This window comes from Protopterus annectens, chromosome 8.part0 (genome assembly GCF_019279795.1).
Source record: "Protopterus annectens isolate FY-2018-M chromosome 8.part0, PAN1.0, whole genome shotgun sequence".
Lineage (NCBI taxonomy): Eukaryota > Metazoa > Chordata > Ceratodontiformes > Protopteridae > Protopterus > Protopterus annectens.
In genome coordinates this window covers 1,829,762,491-1,829,786,226 of record NC_056741.1, presented here as the reverse complement: position 1 = coordinate 1,829,786,226, position 23,736 = coordinate 1,829,762,491, and the positions used below count along the sequence as shown (strand labels likewise).

General features: G+C 44.7%; 1 protein-coding gene across 1 annotated transcript in view; it reads right to left on the bottom strand.

The window, feature by feature from the left end:
• SF3B3 (splicing factor 3b subunit 3) overlaps positions 1-23,736 on the bottom strand; it is a 2,130,119-nt gene that overhangs the window by 592,851 nt on the left and 1,513,532 nt on the right. Inside the window, exon 30 of the mRNA XM_044079526.1 lies at positions 16,231-16,443. Within this exon, the coding sequence (XP_043935461.1) occupies positions 16,231-16,443 (213 nt within the window). The remainder of the gene's footprint in view (positions 1-16,230; positions 16,444-23,736) is intronic.

Here is a 23,736-nt window from a genome sequence, read left to right as displayed (position 1 = left end):
CTTCAATAAAACTTTGGGCAGCAGAGGAAGAGGTGGGAAGGCATAAACTGTCATTGATGTCCAACTGAAAGAGAGAGCGTCCACTCTCCAGGCCTTTGGATGGAAGATCCTTGAGCAGAATTTTGTCAATTGATGATTTTTGTGGAAGACAAAGAGATCTATGTCTGTCCTTTCCCATTCTTGGATTATTTCTGTAAAAACTTTTGGATGCAACTTCCATTCATGTGGGTCTGTCATATTCCTGCTTAGGTTGTCTGCCAGCAGGTTTTCCTTGCCTGGCAAGTACTTTGCTTGCAGTTCCATTTGTAAGTCCATGGCCATGTTCCAAAGTGACATGGCCAGTCTGCATAGGGGGTAAGAATGTGTTCCTCCCTGCTTGTTTATGTACCACATAACTGTGGTGTTGTCCGTTCTTATCAATAGTTGACCTGGTTGTAGGAGGTCCTTTAAAGCTATAATAGCAATTATTACTGCTAGCATGTCTTTTTGATTGATGTGAAGGTGCTTTTCTTTTTGGGACCACTTGCCCTGAATGCAACCATCTGTCATGTGCGCCCCCCAGGCGTAGTCCGAGGCGTCTGTTTTGATGACTTGATTTGCTTGAGGCTTGCTGAATGGAAGACCTGTGTTTGTTTGACATGCTTGAGCCCACCACAGAAATTCCTTTTGCAGACATGGAATTAGTGGTATTACTGTTTCCAAACTGTGGTTGTGTTGAGACCATATGTTTTTCAGGTACCATTGTAGTTTCCTCATATGCAGCTTTGCACATGGGATTAGTAAGATGCAAGATGCCATGAATCCCAGAGCCTGCAGGATTTTCCTTGCAGTCAGCCTGGTGCAACTTGCTAGTGTTACGAAGTAATGAATTAGTTGCCCCTGCTTCTCTGGCGTGAGGTAGGCCATCTGGGTGTTTGTGTCCAAATTGGCACCCAGGAAAATTATCTTCCGAGAGGGTATTAGCCTTGATTTATTTTTGTTGACTGTGTATCCCAGAGAATTCAATAACATTATTACATAAGCCAGATGTTTCAGAAGAATGTGCTTGCTGTCCGCTTGTATCAGGCAGTCATCCAAATAGGGATATATTTGTATCCCTTGAAGTCGGCAGTAGGCAATTACTGATGCCAGGCATTTCGTGAATACTCTGGGCGTAGTAGATAAGCCAAAGGGCAATGCAGAGAATTGATAATGGGTTGAACCTGCAAGAAATCTGAGGTACCTTCTGCAATTTTGTCTGATAGGGACATGCAGGTATGCCTCCTTGAGGTCCAATGTTACCAGCCAAGACTCCTTGCCCAGCATGGGAAGAAGTTGCTGTAGAGTGAGCATCTTGAATTTTGTGCAGTAGAAATGTGTTTAGGATGGATAGATCCAAAATAGGTCTCCAATCTTTTCCCTTCCTTGGCACCAGAAATAGCCTGGAACAAAAACCTTGACCTTGTTTGTGCGTAGGTACCTCTTGAATAGCTTTCATGTTTATGAGATCTGTAATTTGTCTTTGTGCCTCTGCCCTTTGATTGTGTAGCAGGTTTGGCATGCCTCTCATTTTTGGATGGGTGTGAAAATGGAATTTGTAGCCTCTGTTTATAATGTCCAGGATCCATTTGTCCTTTGTGACAATATGCCAATTTTTTTTAAAATAATGCCAGCTTTCCTCCTAAGGGGGCTGCCATTTGCGACCTGGTTGGCATGCAAAGGGGAAAGTCATTGGGTTTGCTTTCTGAAAGATTGCGAGTTGTCTTCACCACCTCTGTGTAGGAGCTTGCCATTGTCTGCCTCTATACGATCCTTGGGACTGTCCTCTGCCCCTCGGGCGCCTGTATCTGCCTCTTTGGGGTCTGTCTGTGGCAGGAAAGGACCAGTTTTTGGAAGGCCAATTTCTACTAAAACGTGGGGGTTGAACCTGTAGAAATTCTTTCACAGTTTGCATTGATTTAGCCTTTTCCTCCATTTTCCTTAATACCTCCTCAGCATTAGTACCAAATAGGACATCCTTTTGAAGAGGGGCATCTAGTAATTTAGCTTTGACATGATCAGGCAAGGTTTGTTGCTTGAGCCAGGCATGCCTACGTATGACTGATCCTGTAACAGCAGCTCTACATGAGGCCTCTAGAGCATCAAAACCACATTGTAAGGTATGCTTACCCACTTGTTCTGCACTATGCATCAAATCCTGCAACTCCAAGTCTGGTTGTTCAGGTTGTGACATTTTACTTTTCAATTGTAATAACAAAAACTGTTGGTATTTTAGCATATGAAACTGACAGTTTAAGGCCCTCATGGATAAGGTAGCCGAGGTATATACCTTTTTTTCCCACCTTTCTAAGGATCTGGAATCTCTCTCGGAAGGCAGTGGATATTTAGCAATGGAGGCCTTAACTCCCTTGGGGCCTTGTGAGATGGTTTCTGGGTCAGCAGCATGGCTTTTGTATAGAAATTGGCGCGAGTCAGGGACCCTGTAGTACCTGTCAGGCTTAACTGGAGCTGGAGGTAGAGAGTCCGGGTTAAGGCAGGCCTCCGAGTAAACATCATCTAGGATGTCCAAGACAGGAGGTATAGCCAGAGGCCTGTGCTGAGGAAGCAAGAGAAATTCCCTGAGCCTTTTCTTGGAATCTGAATAATCCTGGCCTTCCCAGTGGAAGTGTTCCCTTAAGGTATGCAAAGTTTCCCCAAATGAGTAATCCTCAGGGGGATACAGAAGGATAGACTCCTCCGCATCAGAGTCTTCAAAAGGGAGTAAGAATGTTCCTGATCATCAGAGTGCTCTGAAATAATGGAGCCCTGATCAGAGGAGGGGGAATCTTCCTCCACTCTAGACCTTTTGTCTGGAGGGGGCTGAGAACCTCTGATAAGAGTAATTAAATCCTCAGCCATTTTAAGCATCTGTTTCTTAGGCATGGGGCCTGGAGATGGGCCCTGTGTAGCTGGTCTCAGAGTGCATGGTTGCTTTAGACTTTGTGAAAGCCTTGATGGAGAAAGAAGAGGAAGGTCTGAAGACACCTTGAGTGGAGGTGGACCTGCCCACATTCTGAGTTTCAATGCCAAGAGTGGCTCCGGTATCTGTAGTCGGGGTGTGGGCCGAGGAGCCTGCGACCTCGGGCACAGGAGACACCGTCAAAGACAGGTCGTCGGTGATCAGGGGCTGCGTAGTCGCCTCGCTGAGAACCGGACCACGTGTAGTCGGCTTTGGCGTGGTGTCGGTAGAGGCCGCGGACCTCGTGTGTCGGTCCTTGTCTTTGCGTTTTTTAGACAAAATCGGAGTCGGAGTATCCGAAGACATAGTATAGTTAAATGCTTTAACAAAATAATGCTGGGCGAACTCCGCCCGACGCTTAATAGTGCGTTTATTGAATGTAGCACAAAAGCGACAGACCGAGACGTCGTGGTCTGGGCCTAAACAAGGTATACAGAGGGAATGGAAATCCTTATGCGGTATTTGCTTCCCACAAGAAATACAATTATTAACTTTGTCTAACATCGGTCTGAGGCAAGAAAAGATTCCCCAATGGGGTACTTAGCTTTTAAGAAGACTTCGGTTTCCAAATTTTCGTAATCTCAGGAGCTGGCCGACCAGCACTTGCGAACTGCTTCTGCTTCGGGCACCGCGTGGCAAGAAAGACTGAAGAAAATGGCGTTGGCTGGTTCTTTTATACCCGTCGCACTGACGTCAGGGAAGAAGCGACGACAACCGACGCCAGACCTAGACTTTGGAATTCGGCCGACCGAGGACCCGCCTGACGGCAGGAGAACCCATCTGTTATGACTGCAGCTGTATGCACGATGAACATCAGGAGGTTGTCTAGGTGGGTTACCCCAAGTAAACCACGCAGTGTGTGGCAATTGGCTGGATTGAGCTTATAGCCACACTCCATGGACTTCTGAAACCCAGGTTTTGGGACCTCAGAATTAGCCAAAAAGGATTGAGAAACCCAACAACCCCCCCACCCCCACACACAGGCACACACACAAAGAAAGATGGGCTTTTTCTTCTGACGGAAATGTATGGTAGGTGTAGGGTAGGAAATAGAAAAAGGAAATGGGAACACTTTTAGCAGATAAATTAGCCAAAAAGAGGAAAAAATACAATTCTCACCTAAATAGAAGCTCAGAGCAGCGGATCGCGATGCAGGCCTGAAGCCCGGCAAACGAGATCTGAAGGGAAGAAAGAGAGGGGCATTATGGGTATGGGAGGAGCGTGGATCAAGATGCTGGGTATATGGCCATCAGATCCGTGCCTGATACAGCAACCCACAGGTTGAAGACCAAATGAAGACAACTTCAGATCAGATGTTTCACTGTCTGAAACACTTTATCCAATTTTTCTGAATACTTCTCTGAATGAGATACAAGAAGGAATTCTTAGATAGAAGTGTGCTTAGTAGATGCCCTCCAACATGCTTTAGCATGGGCAGAATCCTCAACCATATGTACCATATGATAACCAGTACTAAGCCGTTAGCGCTGGCATCAGTCATGTCACACCTACGTTTAGTAGCATTTTTGTGACTCTTGGGGTGGTCTAAAACAGCTTTGATAGGCATTGTTTAATGACTTCATCCACAGCTATCCCAAGTGAATCTTCTACTTGCTTCCTCATTCCTCCTCACAATTACAGCATTTATAGTTAAGGGCTCTTATACCTAAAATTGCAGATATATAAACCTTCTTGACGTAGCTGTCAAAGAGAGACAACCTTCTTTGCTGTTTCAAAAAATGTCATCAGATTCCAGTTTTGATGCACCTGAAACATTGCTTCTTGTAGCTGGTGAAGGAGGAATTTATTTATATGTAGTACCTGTCAGGTTTCCTGGGAGCAGGAGGGACGGTGCCAGGGGTCAGACTGGATTCCATAAAAACATCATCCACAACATCCAGGACAGGAGGGATGGCCAGAGGTCTGTGCTGTGGAAGATCTAAGAATTCCTTGAGTCTCTTTTTTGACTGAGAATAGTCCTGACATTCCCATTGGAAATGCTCCCTTAAAGTATGTAGGATTTCCCCAAAAGAAAAGTCCTCAGGTGGAGAGGCTGAAGGGATGGATTCCCCTGCATCAGAATCCTCATAAGCAGAGAGGGGTTGCATATCTTCATATTCAGATGCATCAAAGTCATCAGACTCCTGTTCAGATAAAACTACTGGGGACAAGTCTCTCTTTCTTTTGGAAGGGGTAGGCTGGCTTCCCCCGATAAGCATTATAAGGTCTTCTGCCATCCTAAGCATTTGAGACTGAGGCAATGAAGCAGGTGCCTAAGCTTGGGTCGTCGGTTGTTTGGGTGCGATTCATACCCTGGGGCCTTAAGAACTCGGTAGTTTTAAAAAAAAAACTGTAAACGCGAAGGTAGTCAGTCTGTGTCAAGTATCGGTAGTGTGAAGTACTTCCTCGGAAGCCAGTGCCTGCTCAGCGGCTCTGGACCCATCCAATGTAAAGACATCCGCAGGATCCTAAGTTGAAGAAGAGTCTCGCGGCATACCGGACTCCTAAAGGGTCTCTGTAGCGGCCTGCAAATCCACAGAAGCAGGCATCAGGGGCTGCGAAAGCGTCTCACTGAGGACCGGAGAACTGAAGACTAGCTTAACGGAAGCGTCATCAGCAGTTCTGGACCTGTGCGGTTTGTCTCTGTCTTTATCCTTACGTTTTTTCGGAAGATCTGTTGTCGGATGGCTTACCGAAGTCACATTGGAATTCGTGGACAGAGCGAAAATATCTAGCTACAATAAGGGCCCGACGATGTATAGTTCTGGCATCGAACAAAGCACAAAGACAACAGAGGGGGATGTTGTGGTTTGGGCTTAAACAAGTGACGCAGTAAGAATGAAAATCTCAGTGTGCTATTTGCTTTCCACAGGCGAGACAATTGTTAACTTTTTCTGACATCGGTTAGAGCAAGAAAAAAGTATCCCCAACGAGGTACTTAGCTTTAGAAGACTTCAACTTCAATTTGGAAACGAAAAACTCAGCTAGCGGCCGACCTGCACTCGTGCAAATTGCTTCTGCTTCGGGCTCTTCAGCAAGAAAGACTGATGTAATGGCGTAGGCTGCCTGATTTTATACTACTGACGACCTGACGTCAGTCCTGGATAGACAGCAACCGATGCAGAAATACTAAGCCTCTGGTATTCGGGCCGACTGAGGGCTACCTTGGCAGGGATAACCCAAATGTGATGACTGCAACAGTGAAACACGAAGCACATTCAAAGAAATCATGGTAAGATCATCATCATCGTCCACTACATTTTATTTATGTATTTATTTATTTAGCATTTGTTGACCGGGAATGTCTGACTAGGTTCCACAGAGCCTGTTTTCAGTGGAGGCCCGGGGAGAAATGCTCCAGATGCATGTCTTTGGACTTCCTCTTCCACCAGCTACAAAAAGCCAGGCTTTCAGTGTGTTTTATAGCTGTCAATTAGGCTCTAGCACTTTAAAACTCCTGTATAAATGGAGAAATGGCATTCAGTTTAGGCTCTTTACTCAACAAGTTTAAACAATGCATATTAGAATCAAAAAGCTTCCTGGCCTCCCACTTAAACAGCTCACTCATTAAATCTGATGTTTCCACTATATTTCCAGGGAAGAGACATATAGGTTTGCCAGGTCACAGAGGGAAGGAAGAGCATGGAGACTTTGCCACTCCCATCATGTATTCTCTAGAAAAATGTTTGTAATCAAAGGTAGAGAGTTGAGACTGGTGTTGGCAGAACAGAAGCAGAAGGTGTCAGGCCTACCAAGTGCAGCTTAGGAAGTCTGACCTGCCTGTTTTTCCTTTGTTAAAACGTTTCCCCCCAGGGAGAGGGGATGCCATCATAAAAACAAAATATCAGCTTCTCAAAACATGAGGAATGTAATGGCAATCCGTGGGTGACTGGAAACTGGCACTGAACTATGATGCACCATTAACTGCTAAAGAAGCCTCACAGGATTGAGATACTTGTAATCCTGGGGTCAAAGTCCCTTGTAGGACACTGTCAGTTGGGGAGAGACACTGAGCCAAAGAGTTAACAAATCTCCACCTTTTTTGAGCTGATGCTCTCGCTGATGGTGGTTCTAAGGGACTTGACTGGTCAATTTACAGAAACTTTCACAGTAAGTTTGTCTTTTTTTTTAGCATGCTTAGAAATCCTGATCACTTCAGCAAACAATAACCATCCCCTCAGATTCAGCAGAGATCACTCCTTGTCCTAAAGCAATATTCAAATGCAACAGAAAGATGCTTAACATTCACACACGTGCAAGGGAAGATGGGAGTGAGTGGCCACTTCTGTCCATAGCTGGGGGGGGGGGGCTGCTCAGACTTGTCACTTGGGTGACAACTTGCAGAAGAACTAGGTGGCTACACTGTGGAGCTTGAATCTATTGAAATAGCGTTACTGTTTTAAAGTCAAACTGTGAGCCGAGGGGAATACAGTGTATAAAGGCATGCTTCTCCTCAAATGGTAGCTACAGCTGAACTTGGGAAAAGCCTCTGCTGCAGGAGAAGGGGGACTGTCCTGCAGAACCAGCAAAACTGTCTCCCTACTACCAGAAACAAGCTGCATGTGGATGAGATCAATGGGAATGCCAGCAATGAACAAATAGGATGGAGGGCTCTTATCTGCCCAGTAGACCCTAGCTCCTGCAACCGTGGAATAAATGAGCTCAGTTCTGAAGTGATGCAAAACAAAGTTATGCAACACTTTCAAAATGGGTGTATATTATATGAATTTTTATTTATTTATCATTTGTTGACCGGGAAAGTCCGACTAGGTTCCACAGTGCCTGTTTTCAGCGGAGGCCCGGGGAGAAATGCTCCAGATGCATGTCTTTGGAATGTGGGAGGAAACCTGAGTACCCGGAGGAAACCCACGCGAACACAGGGAGAACATACAAACTCCACACAGAAGGCACCCAGCCGAGAATCGAACCGGAGAACCTCTTGCTGTGAGGTGACAATGTTAACCACTGCACCACTGTGCCGCCCAATGAATGAAAGTTCGTATAAGCGAATGCTCAATAAACGAAAATGTCAGACATCGAAAACAATATTGCGGGGGGGGGGGCTGCCCCCCCCCGCTACATACATATTCCAACTCCGAGATCGCACTTCAGTGAGGAAAAGGCAAAAAAGTACAGTTTTGTACCTACCATAAATGTAGATGTTCGAGTGGTTATGCTGCTGCAGTCATTAGACTTGGGTTATCCTGCCGTCAGGCGGTCCCGCAGTCTGCCTGAATTCCAAAGCCTTGGTCCGGCATCGGTTGTCGTCGCTTCTTCCCTGACGTCAGTGCGTCAGGGGTATAAGAGGCAGCAGACACCATTTTCTTCAGTTTTTCTTGCCCCAGATGTCAGGTGCCCCAAACTAAGAAGGCAAAATAAGAAGCTTGCAAAACATACCTTAGTGAAAAAACAATAGTACTAGTTGTAAGCAAATACACCATACAGATATGCATCCCAAAGTTTGATGTACATGGAGGTATGAGAAAAACCTTGTTAGGTAGAGGGGTTGGAGGGAGGGTAACCTAGACTCCAGCAGCATAACCACTCGAACATCTACATTTATGGTAGGTACAAAACTGTACTATGTTCATCGTGCTATGCTGCTGCAGTCATCACACTTGGGTAGAGTAACAAAGCTATGGTTGGGTGGTAGGAGCTAAACTGGGTTAGGTGCAGCTAAAATGCCCTGCAGAACTGCAGTGGCAAACCCAGCTCTGGATTTTGAGTATAGAGAAAGGTGGTAATGCTTGGTGAAGGTGTGCACTGAACTCCAGGTAGCTGCCTCCAGAATGTCCTTTGTTGGGACTCCTCAGAGGAAGGCTGCTGAGGTTGCTGTAGCCCTGGTAGAGTGAGACCTAATACTAACAGGCACTGCTTTCCCATGGTGTGAGTAGCAAAAGCGGATGTAATGTGCTATCCATTTGGAGATGGTCTGTTTTGAAATAGCCTTTCCTTCTGAGCCTGGTGCATAGGATACAAGGAGTTGGTCAGATTTTCTGAAGGCCTTTGTCTTGTCCAAATAGTAACATAACTGTCTGTGAATGTCCAAAGAGTGAAGGAGTCTTTCTCCTTTATTCTGTGGGTTTGGATAAAAGGTGGGCAAGTGTATGGTCTGATTGAGAGCCACACTGGATACTACCTTTGGCATGAAGGAAGGGTTGGTGTGCAAAGATACTCTGTCCTGATGGAAAATGATGAAAGGTTCCACTGCCATAAGTGCCTGCAGTTCTGAGACTCTGCGTGCTGAGGTGATAGCCAGCAGCAGGGCTGTTTTCCATGACAAGTACTGAAGCTCTGCTGAACAGGCTGGTTCGAAAGGAGGAAGTGTTAACTTTTCCAGCACAAAATTTAGATCCCAAGTTGGAGTTGGTGGTTTTCTGGGGGAGTCTTATATTTTTTGCCCCTCTGAGAAACTGCCTTAGCAAAGGATGAGAGAAAATGGGAGAAACCGTATCATATTGAGCTGAAATGGCTGAAGCATGGATCTTTATGGATGAGAAAGAAAGGCCTTTGTGTAGCACCTCAGTTAGGTATTGGAGTATGTACGGAATATTTGGGATGCCAGGATTTAGGCTTCTGGCCTGGCTCCATACACAGAATATTTTCCATTTGTCTGAGTAAGTTTTTCGGGTGCTGGGCCTCCTGGCCTCCAAAATGACATTCTGGACGTCCTTTGAGAGAAGTGTTGTTTGATAATTTAAAGTATTTTCCATGCAGCTAGATTTAAGGTCCTTAGTTGACTGTGAAGGATCTGGGAGTTTTGTTGGGTTAACAGCAGAGGGAATTGAGGTAAGATCCATGGAGGGCTGCGAGACAAGTTTCGTAGAAGTGGGTACCAATGTTGACGTGGCCAGTCCGGAGCAATGAGGATCATCTGTGGTCTCTCTGATCTGGCTTTTAGTAATACCTGGGTAAGTAGAGGCAGAGGTGGGAAGGCGCAGACTGACAATGCTGTCCAACTGAATGAAAGGGCATCCACTGTCCAGGCCAGGGGATGATAAGTCCTTGTGCAAAATTTTTGTAGCTGGCAATTGTTGGTTCAGGCAAACAGATCTATGTCTGGTGGTCCCCACCATTGAATTATCATTGAGAATACTTGTGGGTGCAGTCTCCACTCGTGAGGGTCTGTCAAATTTCTGCTTAATTCATCTGCCAATATGTTCTCCTTTCCTGGCAGGAATTGTGCTTGCAGTTGTACTTGGTAAGTTAATTGTGTTCCACAAGTCTATTGCCTGTCTGCATAGTGGGTAGGAGTGCGTTCCTCCTTGTTTGTTTATGTACCACATAACTGTGGTGTTGTCCGTCCTTATGCAAGAGGTCCTTGAAGGCTGTTACTGCATTTTTTACAACTAGCATCTCCTTTTGATTGATGTGTAGTTGCCTTTGCTTTGCAGACCATTTGCCCTGTATGCATTGTCCTGCCATGTGTGCACCCCAGGCGTAGTATGATGAATCTGTTGTCAAGGTTTGGTTTGCTGGAGGTGAGACAAAGGGAAGGCCCTTGTTTGCTTGGCATGCTTGAGCCCACCATAGAAACTCTTTCTGAAGGCAACGAATGAGAGTTATACTTGCTTCGAGGCTGTGTCTGTGTTGGGACCATACACTTTTTAGGTACCATTGTAGTTTTCTCATATGCAGCTTTGCATATGCAATTAGTTGAATGCAGGATGCCATGTACCCCAATGCCTGCAGGAATTTCCTTGCAGTGAGCTGGGTAGAAATTGCCATGTTTTTGAAGTACTGAGCCAGTTGTTTTTGCTTGTCTGGCGTGAGGTAAGCCATCTGGGCCGTTGTATTCAAGCTGGCACCCAGGAAAATTATTTCTTGTGAGGGTATCAGTTTTGACTTCTTTTTGTTTACTGTGTACCCTAGGCAACTTAGCAGCTTTGTTACAAATGCCAGATGTTGTAGTAGGATGTCTTTGCTGTCCGCTTGGATCAGGCAGTCGTCCAGATATGGATAAATTTGTATTCCTCGTTGTCTGCAGTATGCAATTACTGGTGCCAGGCATTTTGTGAAGACCCTGGGCGCAGTAGATAAGCCAAAGGGCAGTGCAGAGAATGGATAATTTGTTGAACCTGCAATGAAGCGGAGGTATCTTCTGCAATTTTGTCTAATAGGGACATGCAGGTATGCCTCCTTGAGGTCCAACGTGACAAGCCAAGCATTCTTGCCCAGCATGGGAAGAAGCTGCTGAAGTGTTAGCATCTTGAATTTTGGTACTTGCAGACAGGTGTTCAGAATTGAAAGATCCAGAATGGGTCTCCATGCTTTGTCCTTTCCTGGAACTAGGAAGTGTAGAGTAAAATCCTTGTCCCTGCTCCTGTGTATGTACCTGTTGAATGGCTCTCATGTTCACGAGAGCTGTAATTTGTTTTTGTGCCTCTGCCCATTGATTTGGTGGCAGGTTTGGCATTCCTTTGATCCTTGGTAAGGTATGAAAGTGGAATCTCTATCCTTGAGAGACCATGTTTAGCACCCATTTGTCTTTTGTGATGATGTGCCAGTTGTCTGCAAATAATGCTAGTTTTCCTCCCAAGGGTGTTGCCAGGAGAAATTTGCTTGGTAGTTTGAGGATAGAGTCATTGTGTCTGCCTTCTGTTAGCTTGGGGCCTGTCTTCTCCTCCTTTCTGGGTAGCAGAACCCCATTGGCGAGGTTTGTAAGGGCCCTGTGACTGACCTCTGCCCCTTGGGCATCTGTATTTGCCCCTCTGTGATCTGTCTGAAGCTGGAAAGGACCAATTTTTTGTTGGCCAATTTCTGCTGAAGCGAGGGGGTTGTACCTGTAAGAAATCCTTCACCGTTTGCATAGATTTAGCCTTATCCTCCATTTTCTTTAAAACCTCTTCAGCTTTGACACCAAATAATACATCCTGTTGTAAAGGTGCATCTAATAATTTTGCTTTAACATGGTCAGGGAGGGATTGCTCTTTTAACCAAGCATGTCTACGAATGACTGAGCCAGTAACAGCTGGTCTACAGGAAGCTTCCAGTGAATCAAATCCGCATTGTAAAGTATGCTTGCCCACCTGTTCAGCTGCATGCAACAGATCCTTAATTTCCTTGAACTCAGGCTGTTCTGAGTGTGTGCTCATTTTTTGTTTTAACTGAGACATCAGGAATTGTTGATATTTCAACATGTGAAACTGGCAATTTAATGCTCTCATAGCCAGAGTTGTGGAAGTGTATATTTTCTTTCCCCATCTATCTAGGGCTCTGGAATCTCTTTCAGAGGGCACAGGATTTTTAGCCACAGAAGCCTTTGCTCCCTTAGGACCCTGGGAAATGGTTTCTGGGTCAGCTACAGGGCTTTTATAAAGGAATTTGTGAGAGTCAGGTACTCTGTAGTATCGGTCTGGTTTGGCTGGAGCAGGAGGTAGAGAGTCTGGATTTAAACTAGACTCCAAGTAGACATCATCCACGACATCTAAAACAGGAGGAATAGCAAGAGGTCTGTGCTGGGGTAATAGAAGGAACTCTCAGAGTCTTTTCTTAGAATCTGAGTAATCCTGGCCTTCCCAGTGGAAATGCTCCCTCATGGTATGTAATGTTTTCCCAAAGGAGTAGTCTTCAGGGGGAAATGCTGAGGGAATAGAGTCTTCAGCATCAGAATCCTCATAAGGTGGAAAAGTGTAATCCTGTTCTTCAGAAGAATCTGAAGAGAGAAAAACTTGGTCAGAGGATGCATAATCCTCCTCTTGTCTTGGTTTTTTATCAGGAGGAGGATGGGAACCCCTGATAATGGTAATTAAATCTTCAGCCATCTTAAGCATCTGTTTCTTAGGCATGGGGCCTTGACCTGTTGACTGATGAACAGTTTTCTAAGGTTTTAAAGGAGTTTTAATTTTAGCATAAGATTTAATGGTGAGTGTAGTCGGTCTGAAGACACCTTCTGCAACCGAAGGTGTTTCCTCTGCACCGGTGTCTAAATCTGCTCCAGTGTCGGTAGATGGCTGTGTCAGCCTAGAAGACTCTGCGTGGGAGTCGGCAGTTGTCTGGGGTTCCAGCTCTGTGGTCATCAGGGGCTGCGTAGGCGCCTCACTGAAAACCGGAGAACTGGCGAAAGGCCCAGCTGAGGCCTCAGGGTCTGGGCTTATTCCTAGGCTGCCTGTCCTTATCCTTGCGTTTTTTTTAAGAATTGCGGTCGTCTGCTGCTCCGACGGCATGATATAATTGAATTTCCTACCAAAATAATGCCTCGCGAAGTCAAAACGGCGTTTGAGATAGCGGTTATTAAACCTAGCGCAAAACAGACAACCTGTGACGTCGTGGTCTGGGCCTACGCAAGGAATACAATAGGAATGGAAGTCCTTATGAGGTATTTGCTTCCCACAAGAAATGCAATTGTTAACTTTTTCTGACATCGGACTGAGGCAAGAAAATGTTCCCCAACGGGGTACTTAGCTTTATTGAAGACTTCGGACTGAAATTCAAATCGAAAATCTCAGGTGTCGGCCGACCGGCACTTGCGAACTGCTTCTGCTTCGGGCACCGCACGGCAAGAAAGACTGAAGAAAATGGCGTTGGATGCCTCTTATATACCCCTGACGCACTGACGTCAGAGAAGAAGTGACAGCAACTGAGGCCGGACCAAGAGTTTGGAATTCGGGCTGACTGCAGGACCGCCTGACGGCAGGATAACCCAAGTGTGATGACTGCAGCAGGGTAACACGATGAACATCCATGTCCCTTTTTTCTCTTCTGGTACCAACTGAATTATCTCCTATGCTTAGGAGAGAAAGTACTTGCTTTTGAGCCTCTGCCCACCGATCTGGGGGTAGATCTGGCCACCCGCTTGGTGTTGGTAACTTGTGGAAGTGAAATCTGTATCCTTGGGACACTATTTAAAACTCATTTGTCCTGAGTAACAAGTTCCCAGTTCTTTGCATGAAGAGCAATCTTTCCCCCCAAAGGGACGGTCAGTTGAGAAGTGCTTGGAAGTTTTAAAAATAAGTCACTGAGACAGTTTACCATAGGGGGGAGTTTTACTACTCCCAGATTTGGAAGTGGAGGCCCCCCACTGCTTAGTCCTGTGCTTACCCTGGGTCTGAAGCCTGGGTGCTCTGCTGGATCTGGGTTTGGACTGAAGGTCTGGAAGAGGCAGGAAAGGACCAATTCTTGGAAGGCCAACGCCTACTAAACCTTGGAGGTTGTACTTGTAAGAAATCTTTAACAGTTTGCATAGATTTAGCTTTTTCCTCCATCTTTTTAAGAACTTCTTCTGCCTTGTTGCCAAACAGGCGGTCCTGATTTAAGGAAGCATCCCGTAATTTTGCTTTAACATGATCTGGCAAGGATTGCTCCTTAAGCCAAACATGCCTTCTAAGTACAGACCCAGTTACAGCAGCCCTGCAAGATGCCTCTAGTGAATCAAAACCACACTGCAAAGTATGTTTTCCAACCTGTTCAGCTGAATGCAGTAAATCCTGTAAATCCTTATTTTCAGCACAATCAGGAATCAACATCATTTTCTGTTTAAGCAATCCAGTAATATGCTGTTGATACTTTAACTTATGAAACTGGCAGTTTAAGGCCCTAATGGCCAAAGTTGCAGAAGTGTATACCTTCTTACCCCATCTACTCAGCGCACTGGAGTCTCTATCAGAGGGGATAGGATTTTTGGCAGTAGTAGCTTTAATGCCCTTGGCTCCCTGTGAAATGGTCTCTGGATCTGCAGTACGATTTTTGAAAAGGAACTTGTGAGAGTCAAGGATCCTGTAATACCTATCAGGTTTTCTGGGAGGAGGGAGTAAAGTGTCAGAGGCCAAGCTAGACTCCGAAAAGGCATCATCAACAATGTCTAGTACAGGAGGTATAGCTAAAGGCCTGTGCTGGGGCAGGAGTAAGAAATCCCTAAACCTCTTTTTAGAATCAGAGAAATCCTGACTTTCCCAATGAAAATGCTTCCTGAGGGTATGCAAGGTTTCACCAACAGAGAAATCCTCTGGGGGGTGATGCAGAGGGAACAGAGTCCTCTGCATCAGAATCCTCATAGCTAGATAAGGGTAAATCCTGGTCATCAGAGGAAACAGAAAATTCAGAATCCTGGTCAGAAGTATCATAAGCAAACTCGGTCCTAGGTCTCTTAAAGGGGGAAGGTTGACTTCCCCTGATTAAAGTAACAAGGTCTTCAGACATTCTTATCATTTGTTTTTTAGGCATAGAGGCCTGGCCATGCGGTCTGGGCGTCAGTTTTCTAGGTACGGTTCGAGTTTTAGGCCTTGAAGAAGAAGATGGTGTCGGTTTAATATGCAAGTCAGTAGGCCTGAATACACTCAGAAGCCGGTGCCTGCAAAGAGGCTCCAGACCCATCCAAGGCAAAGACATCCGCAGGTTCCACAGTTGAAGCATCTCGCAGCATACCAGACTCCGAATGGGTCTCAGTAGAGGCCTGCAAATCTGAAGTAGCTGGTATCAGGGGATGCGAAAGCGCCTCACTGAGTACCGGCGAACTGGCGAATGGCTTAGGAGAAGCATCGTCAGGAGCTTTGGACATCAGCAGCCTGACTCTGTCTATCTTTGCGTTTTTTCAGAAAGTCGGTAGTCAGATGGCTTACTGAAGACATATTGGAATAACTGAACAGAGCACCAAAATATTTAGAAGCGAAAATATACCAATGGTGGATAGTTCCTGGTATAAATAAGGCACAAAACCGACAGTGAGGTACGTCGTGGTCAGGGCCTAGGCAAGGAATACAGTACGAATGAAAATCTTTATGAAGTATTTGCTTTCCACAAGAAATGCAATTATTTACTTTTACTGACATCGGTTTAGAGCAAGAAAAAGTTTCCCCAACAGGGTACTTAGCTTTTTGTTGAAGACTTCGGTTCTGAAACTTGAAAACGAAATTTCAGGAGTCAGCCGACTGGCACTTGCGAACTGCTTCTGCTTCGGGAACCGCACGGCAAGAAAGTCTGATGTAATAGCGTCAGCTTCATGTTTTATACCCCTGACGACCTGACATCCCAGAAGAAGAGACAGCAACCGATGCAGGACCCAAGACTTTGTTAATCAGGAGGGCTACTGCAAGCAGATAACCCTAATGTGATGACTGCAACAGTGAAACATGAAGAAAATCTGATAAGCAAAACTATGACTGCAACAGTGAAACATGAAGAAAATCTGATAAGCAAAACTATCACCATTTCAGCTAAACTATGGTGGAATGTTTATACTGAAATAAGAAAGTTCTGACAAAATGGTATGGTTGCAAAACAAAAACAAGCACATGATTGTGCTAGAACAAACTCACCACAGAGATGTTACCAAATTTATCAGCTCCTGCCATGGTGTCGTAGTCTAGGAGAGAGGCTGTGGTAAGCCACCGAGGATAAGTGTCATCTGCAAATATAATCAGCTGGTTCTCATTCCTCTTGTAGCGCAACCACACAAAGCTTTCCTGGACATCGGAGACTACCACACGGCTACCAATAGTGTGAATGGCAGAAATATAGTTGGGAAGATGCTGTAAATCCAACCAAAGACATAGAAGTTTACTCTTTTGCTTTTGTTTATATCAGTTAAACTCAAAGAAGAATCCAGTTAAAAACTGGCTTTTTTTTTTTTTTTGCTACAAAAGCAACATATTAAAAAAATGAAATTAATTTCACCGACTGGCAGGACATCAGCTGGTTGTGCACACATGCATGTGCACATCCACAAAATAAAACACAGACATGCTCAGCTCCTGGGACTCTCAGTCAATGTAAAACAATCTCTTTCTACAAAAGTCAGTAATATTAACTTACTTTATCACTATTTCAAAAAGCAAACAAAATAAGCACTCAGACACACAGTTCATTTCTTGCATAGGGTGCTATTTATGCAGAGTCTGCACATTCTCCCTCTTGTTCCACCTGGGTTGCCTCAAACATTCTGACAATGCTAACATGTCCTCAGCTGCTACTATGCACACCTTCTGATGTACTAGTATTCCAATACAAGGCTAGTTCCTGCTTTGCTGACTGGTTAAGGGTCTACCTCCATGACCCAAACTTGGATGAAAGTAGGTAGAAAAAATTAATGATAGGGGAAGAAAGAACAATGAAAAAGACAATTACTGATACCAACAAACTTTTACCATTCAGCCTTGCTTACAGATATGATGCTAACCTCATGAATAATCTTACAAAGTTTACAAGTATGAAATAAATGTGACTGTCCTAACCCTATCAAACAAATGAACCATGTGTCTGAATGCTTATTTTATAAGGAAAAGTAAAGTACAGTTGTGTACACTTACCATAAATGTAGATGTTTGAGTGTATTCACTGTTGCAGTCATTACATTTGGGTAATCTGCTGGCAGGATGCCTTCAGTAGGCCTGATTATTTATTTACATTTGTTGACCGGGAGTGTCCGACTGGATGTAGGTCCATTTTCAGCGGAAGCCAGGGGAGAAAAGCTTCACAGTTAAAATAAACAGACAGTAGTTACATTGGATTACACAGCGATTAACAATTTAACATAGCAATTAATTACAAACATATTTAAAGATGAAGAACATAGTACATCAGTAGACAACTAGAATCTTTATCTGCGAAGTACGTAACAGACATTAACAAATGTTACAATAAGAAGTTCCTGCTATATAATAAGTACTAGGCTTATGAGCATCTGAGCTTGCTATAATCAAAGTAGTTAGTGGGGTGGAAAGAAAGGTAGTGTTTGAATGGGGTGGGTGATATTAGAGTGGGAGTTGCAAGGGCATAGCCAGCATGTTTTTAGGTGCGCTTTTAGTAAAGTTTTAAAGTGGGTGCATGATGGTATGGAGGTAATTGTGGGTGGGAGGGAGAATAGAAGAGAACAGTGCTTCACCAGCAGAGTTATTGGTTTTAGTGATCTGCAAGTGATTTTTGTTGCTGGATCTTAGTGGTCTGGTGCTGATTAACAAAGTCTTGGGTCCTGCGTCAGTTGCTGTCCCTTCTTCCATGACGTCAGGGGTATAAAACATGCAGCCAACACAATTACATCAGTTTTTCTTGCCCCAGATGTCAGGTGATCCCCAAATGAGGAGCAATATATATATATATATATATATATATATATATATATATATATATATATATATATATATATATATATATATATATATACAAGTATATAAAATGGGGCTGGAGGATGGGTAACCAGGACTGCAACAGTGAATACACTCGAACATCTACGTTTATGGTAAGTGTACACAACTGTACTATGTTCTTCGTGTTTCACTGTTACAGTCATTACATTTGGGTAGAATCCCAAAGCTATGGTTGGGAGGATGGATTCATACAGCATTAGGAGCAGCTATAAGACCCTGCAGGGCAGCAGTGGCAAAGCCAGCTCTGGATTTAGAGAAGAAATGTTTGGTGAACGTATGAACTGAGCTCCAGGTAGCAGCTTCTAGAATGTCTCTGGTAGGAAGCCCTATGAGAAAGGCTGCAGAAGTAGATGCAGTCCTGGTGGAATGAAACCTGATCCCCTTGGGGATAGGTTTACCATGGTGCATACAGCAGAAACGAATGCAATGGCTTAACCATTTGGAAATAGTCTGCTTTGAAATAGCCTTTCCCTCTCCCCCTGCAGCAAATGCCACCAATAGTTCAGATTTTCTTAGAGATTTTGTCCTGTTTAAGTAGAATCTAAGTTGGCTGTGTACATCCAATGAATGCAGAATCCACTCACCCTTGTTCTGTGGCTTGGGGAAGAAAGTTGGCAGATGAATGGTCTGATTAAGAGCCACACTGGATACCACCTAAAGCATGAAAGATGGACTGGTCCCTGAGAGTTACCCTGTCCGGATGAAAAATAATGAAAGGCTCCACTGCCATAAGAGCCTGTAATTCTGAAATCCTTCTAGCTGAAGTGACTACTAAAAGGAAAGCTGTTTTCCAGGAGAGAAATTTTAGGTCTGCAGTAGCAGCTGACTCAAAAGGAGGGAAGAGTGAGTTTTTCCAAAACAAAATTGAGGTCCCATGCAATTGTTGGTGCTCCCTTAGGAGGTCTTATATTCTTGGCCCCTCTGAGATACTGCTTTAGCAGAGGATGAGAGAAGAGGGGAGGCTCTGTGTTGTAATGAGCTGAAATGGCAGAGGGATGGATTTTTATGGAAAAAAAAGAGATAGGCCCTTGTGAAGCATCTCCGTTAAGTATTGCAGAATCTGAGGAATATTGGGCATTGTTGTGCTTATTCCTTGTGACTGGGTTCCAGGCACAGAATTGTTTCCATTTACCAGCATAAGATTTTCTAGTACTAGGCCTTCTAGCTTCCAAAATGACATCCATCACTGGTTTGCCGAGGGATGCCAAGGGTGAAATTAGCTGATTAGCCACACTGCGGGATTCAAAGTTTGGAGCTGAGTGTGCAGAAAGTACAGTTTTGTACCTACCATAAATGTAGATGTCCGAGAGGAATGCATCTGCAGTCCTTACAAATGGGTTGTCCTGTCGTCAGGCAGCCCTTCGGTCGGCCGGATTCCAAAGTCTGGGTCTGGCTTCGGCTGGTGTCGCACTTCACCCGACGTCATTGCGGCAGTTTTTCGGGTATAAAGGCATCAGCCGACGCCATTTTCCTCAGTGTTTCTTGCCCCAGATGCCAGGTGCCCTATTGGTAGGCTAAATTTGGATAAATGCCAAAATTTCCAAATAGTAGAGAGCAGACACACAAAATAAACATGTATGTACATATATACAAACAAATACACCATAATAGATCCCCCCCAAGCTAGCTGAAGATTGGTAAGCACCCTAGGAGTACCTCAGAGGGGAAGGAGGGTGGGTAATCCTGACTGCAGATGCATTCCTCTCGGACATCTACATTTATGGTAGGTACAAAACTGTACTATGTCCTTCAAGGATGCATCTGCATTCCTTACAAATGGGTAGAATACCATGGCTAAACTAGGGGAGGAGGAAATGAGAGAAGATTATGGTGTAGTCAGGATCCCTTGCAAAACAGCAGTGGCAAAGCCAGCACGGGATCTAGAGTATAGAGGTAAGTTATAATGCTTGGCAAATGTATGCACGGAGGTCCAAGTAGCAGCCTCTATAATGTCCTTGGTAGCCACTCCTCATAAGAAAGCTGTGGTATTGGCTGTGGCCCTTGTGGAGTGAGGCCTGATGTTCGCTGGAGTTTTCTTTCCATGGTAGGAGTAACAAAGTCTAATGCAATTTCCTATCCATTTGGAGATTGTCTGCTTAGAAATTGGTCTTCCTTCTTTTCCTGTTGCATAAGCTACCAGAAGCTGGTCAGTTTTTCTATTGTTTTTTGTCCTGTCCAGGTAGTAGCGTAATTGCCTGTGTACATCCACGGTATGTAAGAGCTTCTCTCCCCTGTTCTGTGGATTGGGGAAGAATGTAGGAAGGTGGATAGCCTGATTTAAAGAGACTCTGGATACCACCTTAGGCATAAATGTAGGATTTGTTCTCATGGACACTCTATCTTGATGGAAGATCAGGAAGGGTTGTACTGCCATTAATGCTTGTAGTTCAGAGACCCTTCTTGCTGAAGTTATTGCCAGCAGGAAGGCAGTCTTCCAGGATAGGTATTGCAAGTCTGCTGTAGCTGCTGGCTCGAAAGGAGGTAGAGTCAGTTTTCTAGCACAAAGTTCAAGTCCCATGCTGGCAATGGAGGTTTCCTGGGAGGTTTTACATTTTAATTCCCTTAGAAACTGTCTGAGCAGAGGATGCGAGAAGACAGGAGGATCCAAGCTGTATTGTGCTGAAATAGCTGATGCATGTATCTTGATGGAGGAATAGGACAGGCCTGTGTGGTAGAGCTCCGCCAAGTACTCCAGGATGTTGGCTATGTTCACCAGTGTCACATCTTGCCCCTTTGCAGCACTCCAGATGAGATATCTTTTCCATTTTGCTGCATAATTCTTTCTTGTTGAAGGTCTACGAGCCTCCAGGATTATGTCCTTAACCCTTTGGGATAAATTTGGGTTAATTTCTGTCATGTAATGTCCCAGGCTGTTAGCTGCAGAGTTTTTAGGTTTGGATGCAGAATGTTGTAGTTGTTCTGTGTCAGCAGTAATGGGATCAGGGGCAGTTTCCATATTTGTTCCCGGGACATGCTCCTCAGCAGTGGGTACCAATGTTGCCTTGGCCAGTCTGGGGCTATCAGAATGATCCTCGGACGTTCCTCTTTGATCTTGAGAAGCACCTTGTGCATCAAAGGAAGTGGTGGGAATGCGTATGCTGTCAGGCTTTTCCAACTGAAGGATAGGAGTCCACCTTCCAAGCAAGTGGGTGGTAAGTCCTTGTGCAGAATTTCTTCAACTGGTGATTGTATGGGGATGCAAACAAGTCTATTTGTGGGAATCCCCATTCTCTTGTGATGGCTTTGAAGATGTCCGGATGCAGCATCCATTCGTGGGCATCTGTTGTAGTTCTGCTTAATATGTCTGCTAGAATGTTTTCCTTCCCTGGTACATAAATTGCCTGTAACTGAAGGTTGTAGCTCAGGGCCACATCCCATAGGTCTAGTGCCAGCCGGCATAGGGGGTAAGAGTGTGTGCCTCCCTGTTTGTTGATGTACCACATAACTGTGGTGTTGTCTGTCCTTATCAACAGCTGGTCTTCGTGGAGAAGAGGTCTGAATGCCTGGATTGCCAATTTTACTGCCATCATTTCTTTTAGATTTATGTGTAGATGCAGTTGGTCTTGAGTCCATAGGCCTTGAATGTACTTGTCCATCATGTGTGCCCCCGAACCGAGGTCTGAGGCATCTGTCGTGATAGTTTGTCTTGGTTGGCTTTTGCAGAAGGGCAGTCCTGTGTTTGATTGACAGGCCTGAGCCCACCATAAGAACTCTTTCTTCAGGCATGGGATCATTGGAATTTTGGTTTCCAGGCTGTGCTTGTGCTGAGACCACAAATTCTTTAGGTACCACTGTAGCTTTCTCATATGAAGCCTGGCATGAGGGACCAGAATTATGCAGGATGCCATGAAGCCTAGAGCTTGTAGCACTTTTCTTGCAGTTAGATGGCTCTGCTTTGTTAATGCCAAGAAATAGAGAGGAAGTTGCTCTTTCTTTTCTGCAGTTAGAAATGCCATTTGTCTTGATGTGTCCAGTTCTGCACCCAGAAAGGTTATTATTTGGGATGGAATCAGCCTTGACTTTTTTGTATTGACTGTGTATCCCAGGGCTTGTAGCAGGTAGATGACTCTTTGTAAGTCTTCTGTTAATTTGTTTTGTTGTCCGCTTGTATCAGGCAGTCGTCCAGGTAGGGATAGATTTGAATTCCCTGAAGTCTGCAATGAGCGATTACTGATGCCAGGCATTTCGTGAACACTCTGGGCGCAGTAGATAAGCCAAAGGGCAATGCTGAGAATTGATAATGCTCTGATCCTGCAAGAAATCTGAGGTATCTTCTGCAAATTGGTCTTATGGGGACGTGCAGGTATGCCTCCTTGAGATCTAGAGTTACCAGCCAAGACTCCTTGCCCAGCATGGGAAGAAGCTGCTGTAGGGTCAGCATTTTGAATTTTGGAACAATGAGGAATGTGTTTAGAGCGGACAAATCTAGAATAGGCCTCCATTTGTTTTCTTTTCTTGGTACCAGGAAGAGCCTGGAGTAAAATCCCTTCCCTTGCTCCATAAATGGTACCTTTTCCACAGCACGCATTCTTAATAATTGAGATATTTGCTTCAGAGCTTATGCCCTTTGAGAAGGTGGTAGGTTTGGCATTCCTCTCTTTCCTGGTAGTGTATGGAAATGGAACCTGTAACCTTTGTCTATAGTGTTCAAAATCCATTTTTCTCTTGTAATGCAGTGCCAGTTTCTTGAAAATAATGTTAGCTTTCCGCCTAAGGGTGCTTCTAGTTGTTCCCTGGTAGGCGGTGCCACCGCCAAGTCACTGTGATTGAGTTGTTGTAGTGGTGGTGGCTGTATCCGTGCCTCGTTGGTTGTTACCCTGCCACTGGCGACCCCTGTAGGCACCCCTGGATTGGTTTCTGCCTCGAGCGCCTATTCCTGCCTCTCTGTGCCTTAGAGGAGTCCGGAAAGGACCAATTCTTGGAGGGCCAATTCCTGCTAAACCTTGGAGGCTGAACTTGTAAGAAATCTTTTACTGTTTGCACAGATTTTGCTTTCTCTTCCATCTTTTTCAGAACCTGCTGTGCAGGGGCATCAAATAAATTAACCTTGTCCATAGGTGCATCCAAAAGCTTAGATTTGACATGGTCTGGTAATGCCTGCTCTTTCAACCATGCATGCCTCCTGATAACTGTGCCAGTCATGGCTGATCTAAAGGAAGCCTCCAGTGCATCATAGCCACATTTTAAAGAATGGTTACTAACCTGCTGTATGTTATGTAACATTTCTTGAACATACTTTTTATCTAAAGATTCTTCAGAGGACAGCTTTTTAGTCAACTGGTCAAGCATAAACTCTTGATATTGAATCGTATGAAATTGGCAGTTCAAAGCTCTAGCTGACAAAGTAGCAGAGGTGTAAACTTTTTTACCCCATCTCTCTAAGGACCTGAATTCCCTGTCAGAGGGGAGGGGGTTTTTAGAAGAAGTAGTTGCTACAGCTTTAGGGCCCTGGGAGATAGTCTCTGGATCTGCAAAAGGGGCCTTATATAAATGGTGATGAGTGTCCGGGACCCTGTAGTACCTATCTGGTTTAGCAGGAGCCGGAGGTAAAGTATCAGGAGTAGAGCAAGCATCATTAAATGCATCATCAACAACAGATAGAACTGGAGGAATAGCTAAAGGCCTATGCTGTGGTAAGTGTAGAAAGGTCCTAAGCCTTTTTCTGGAGTCTGAGAAATC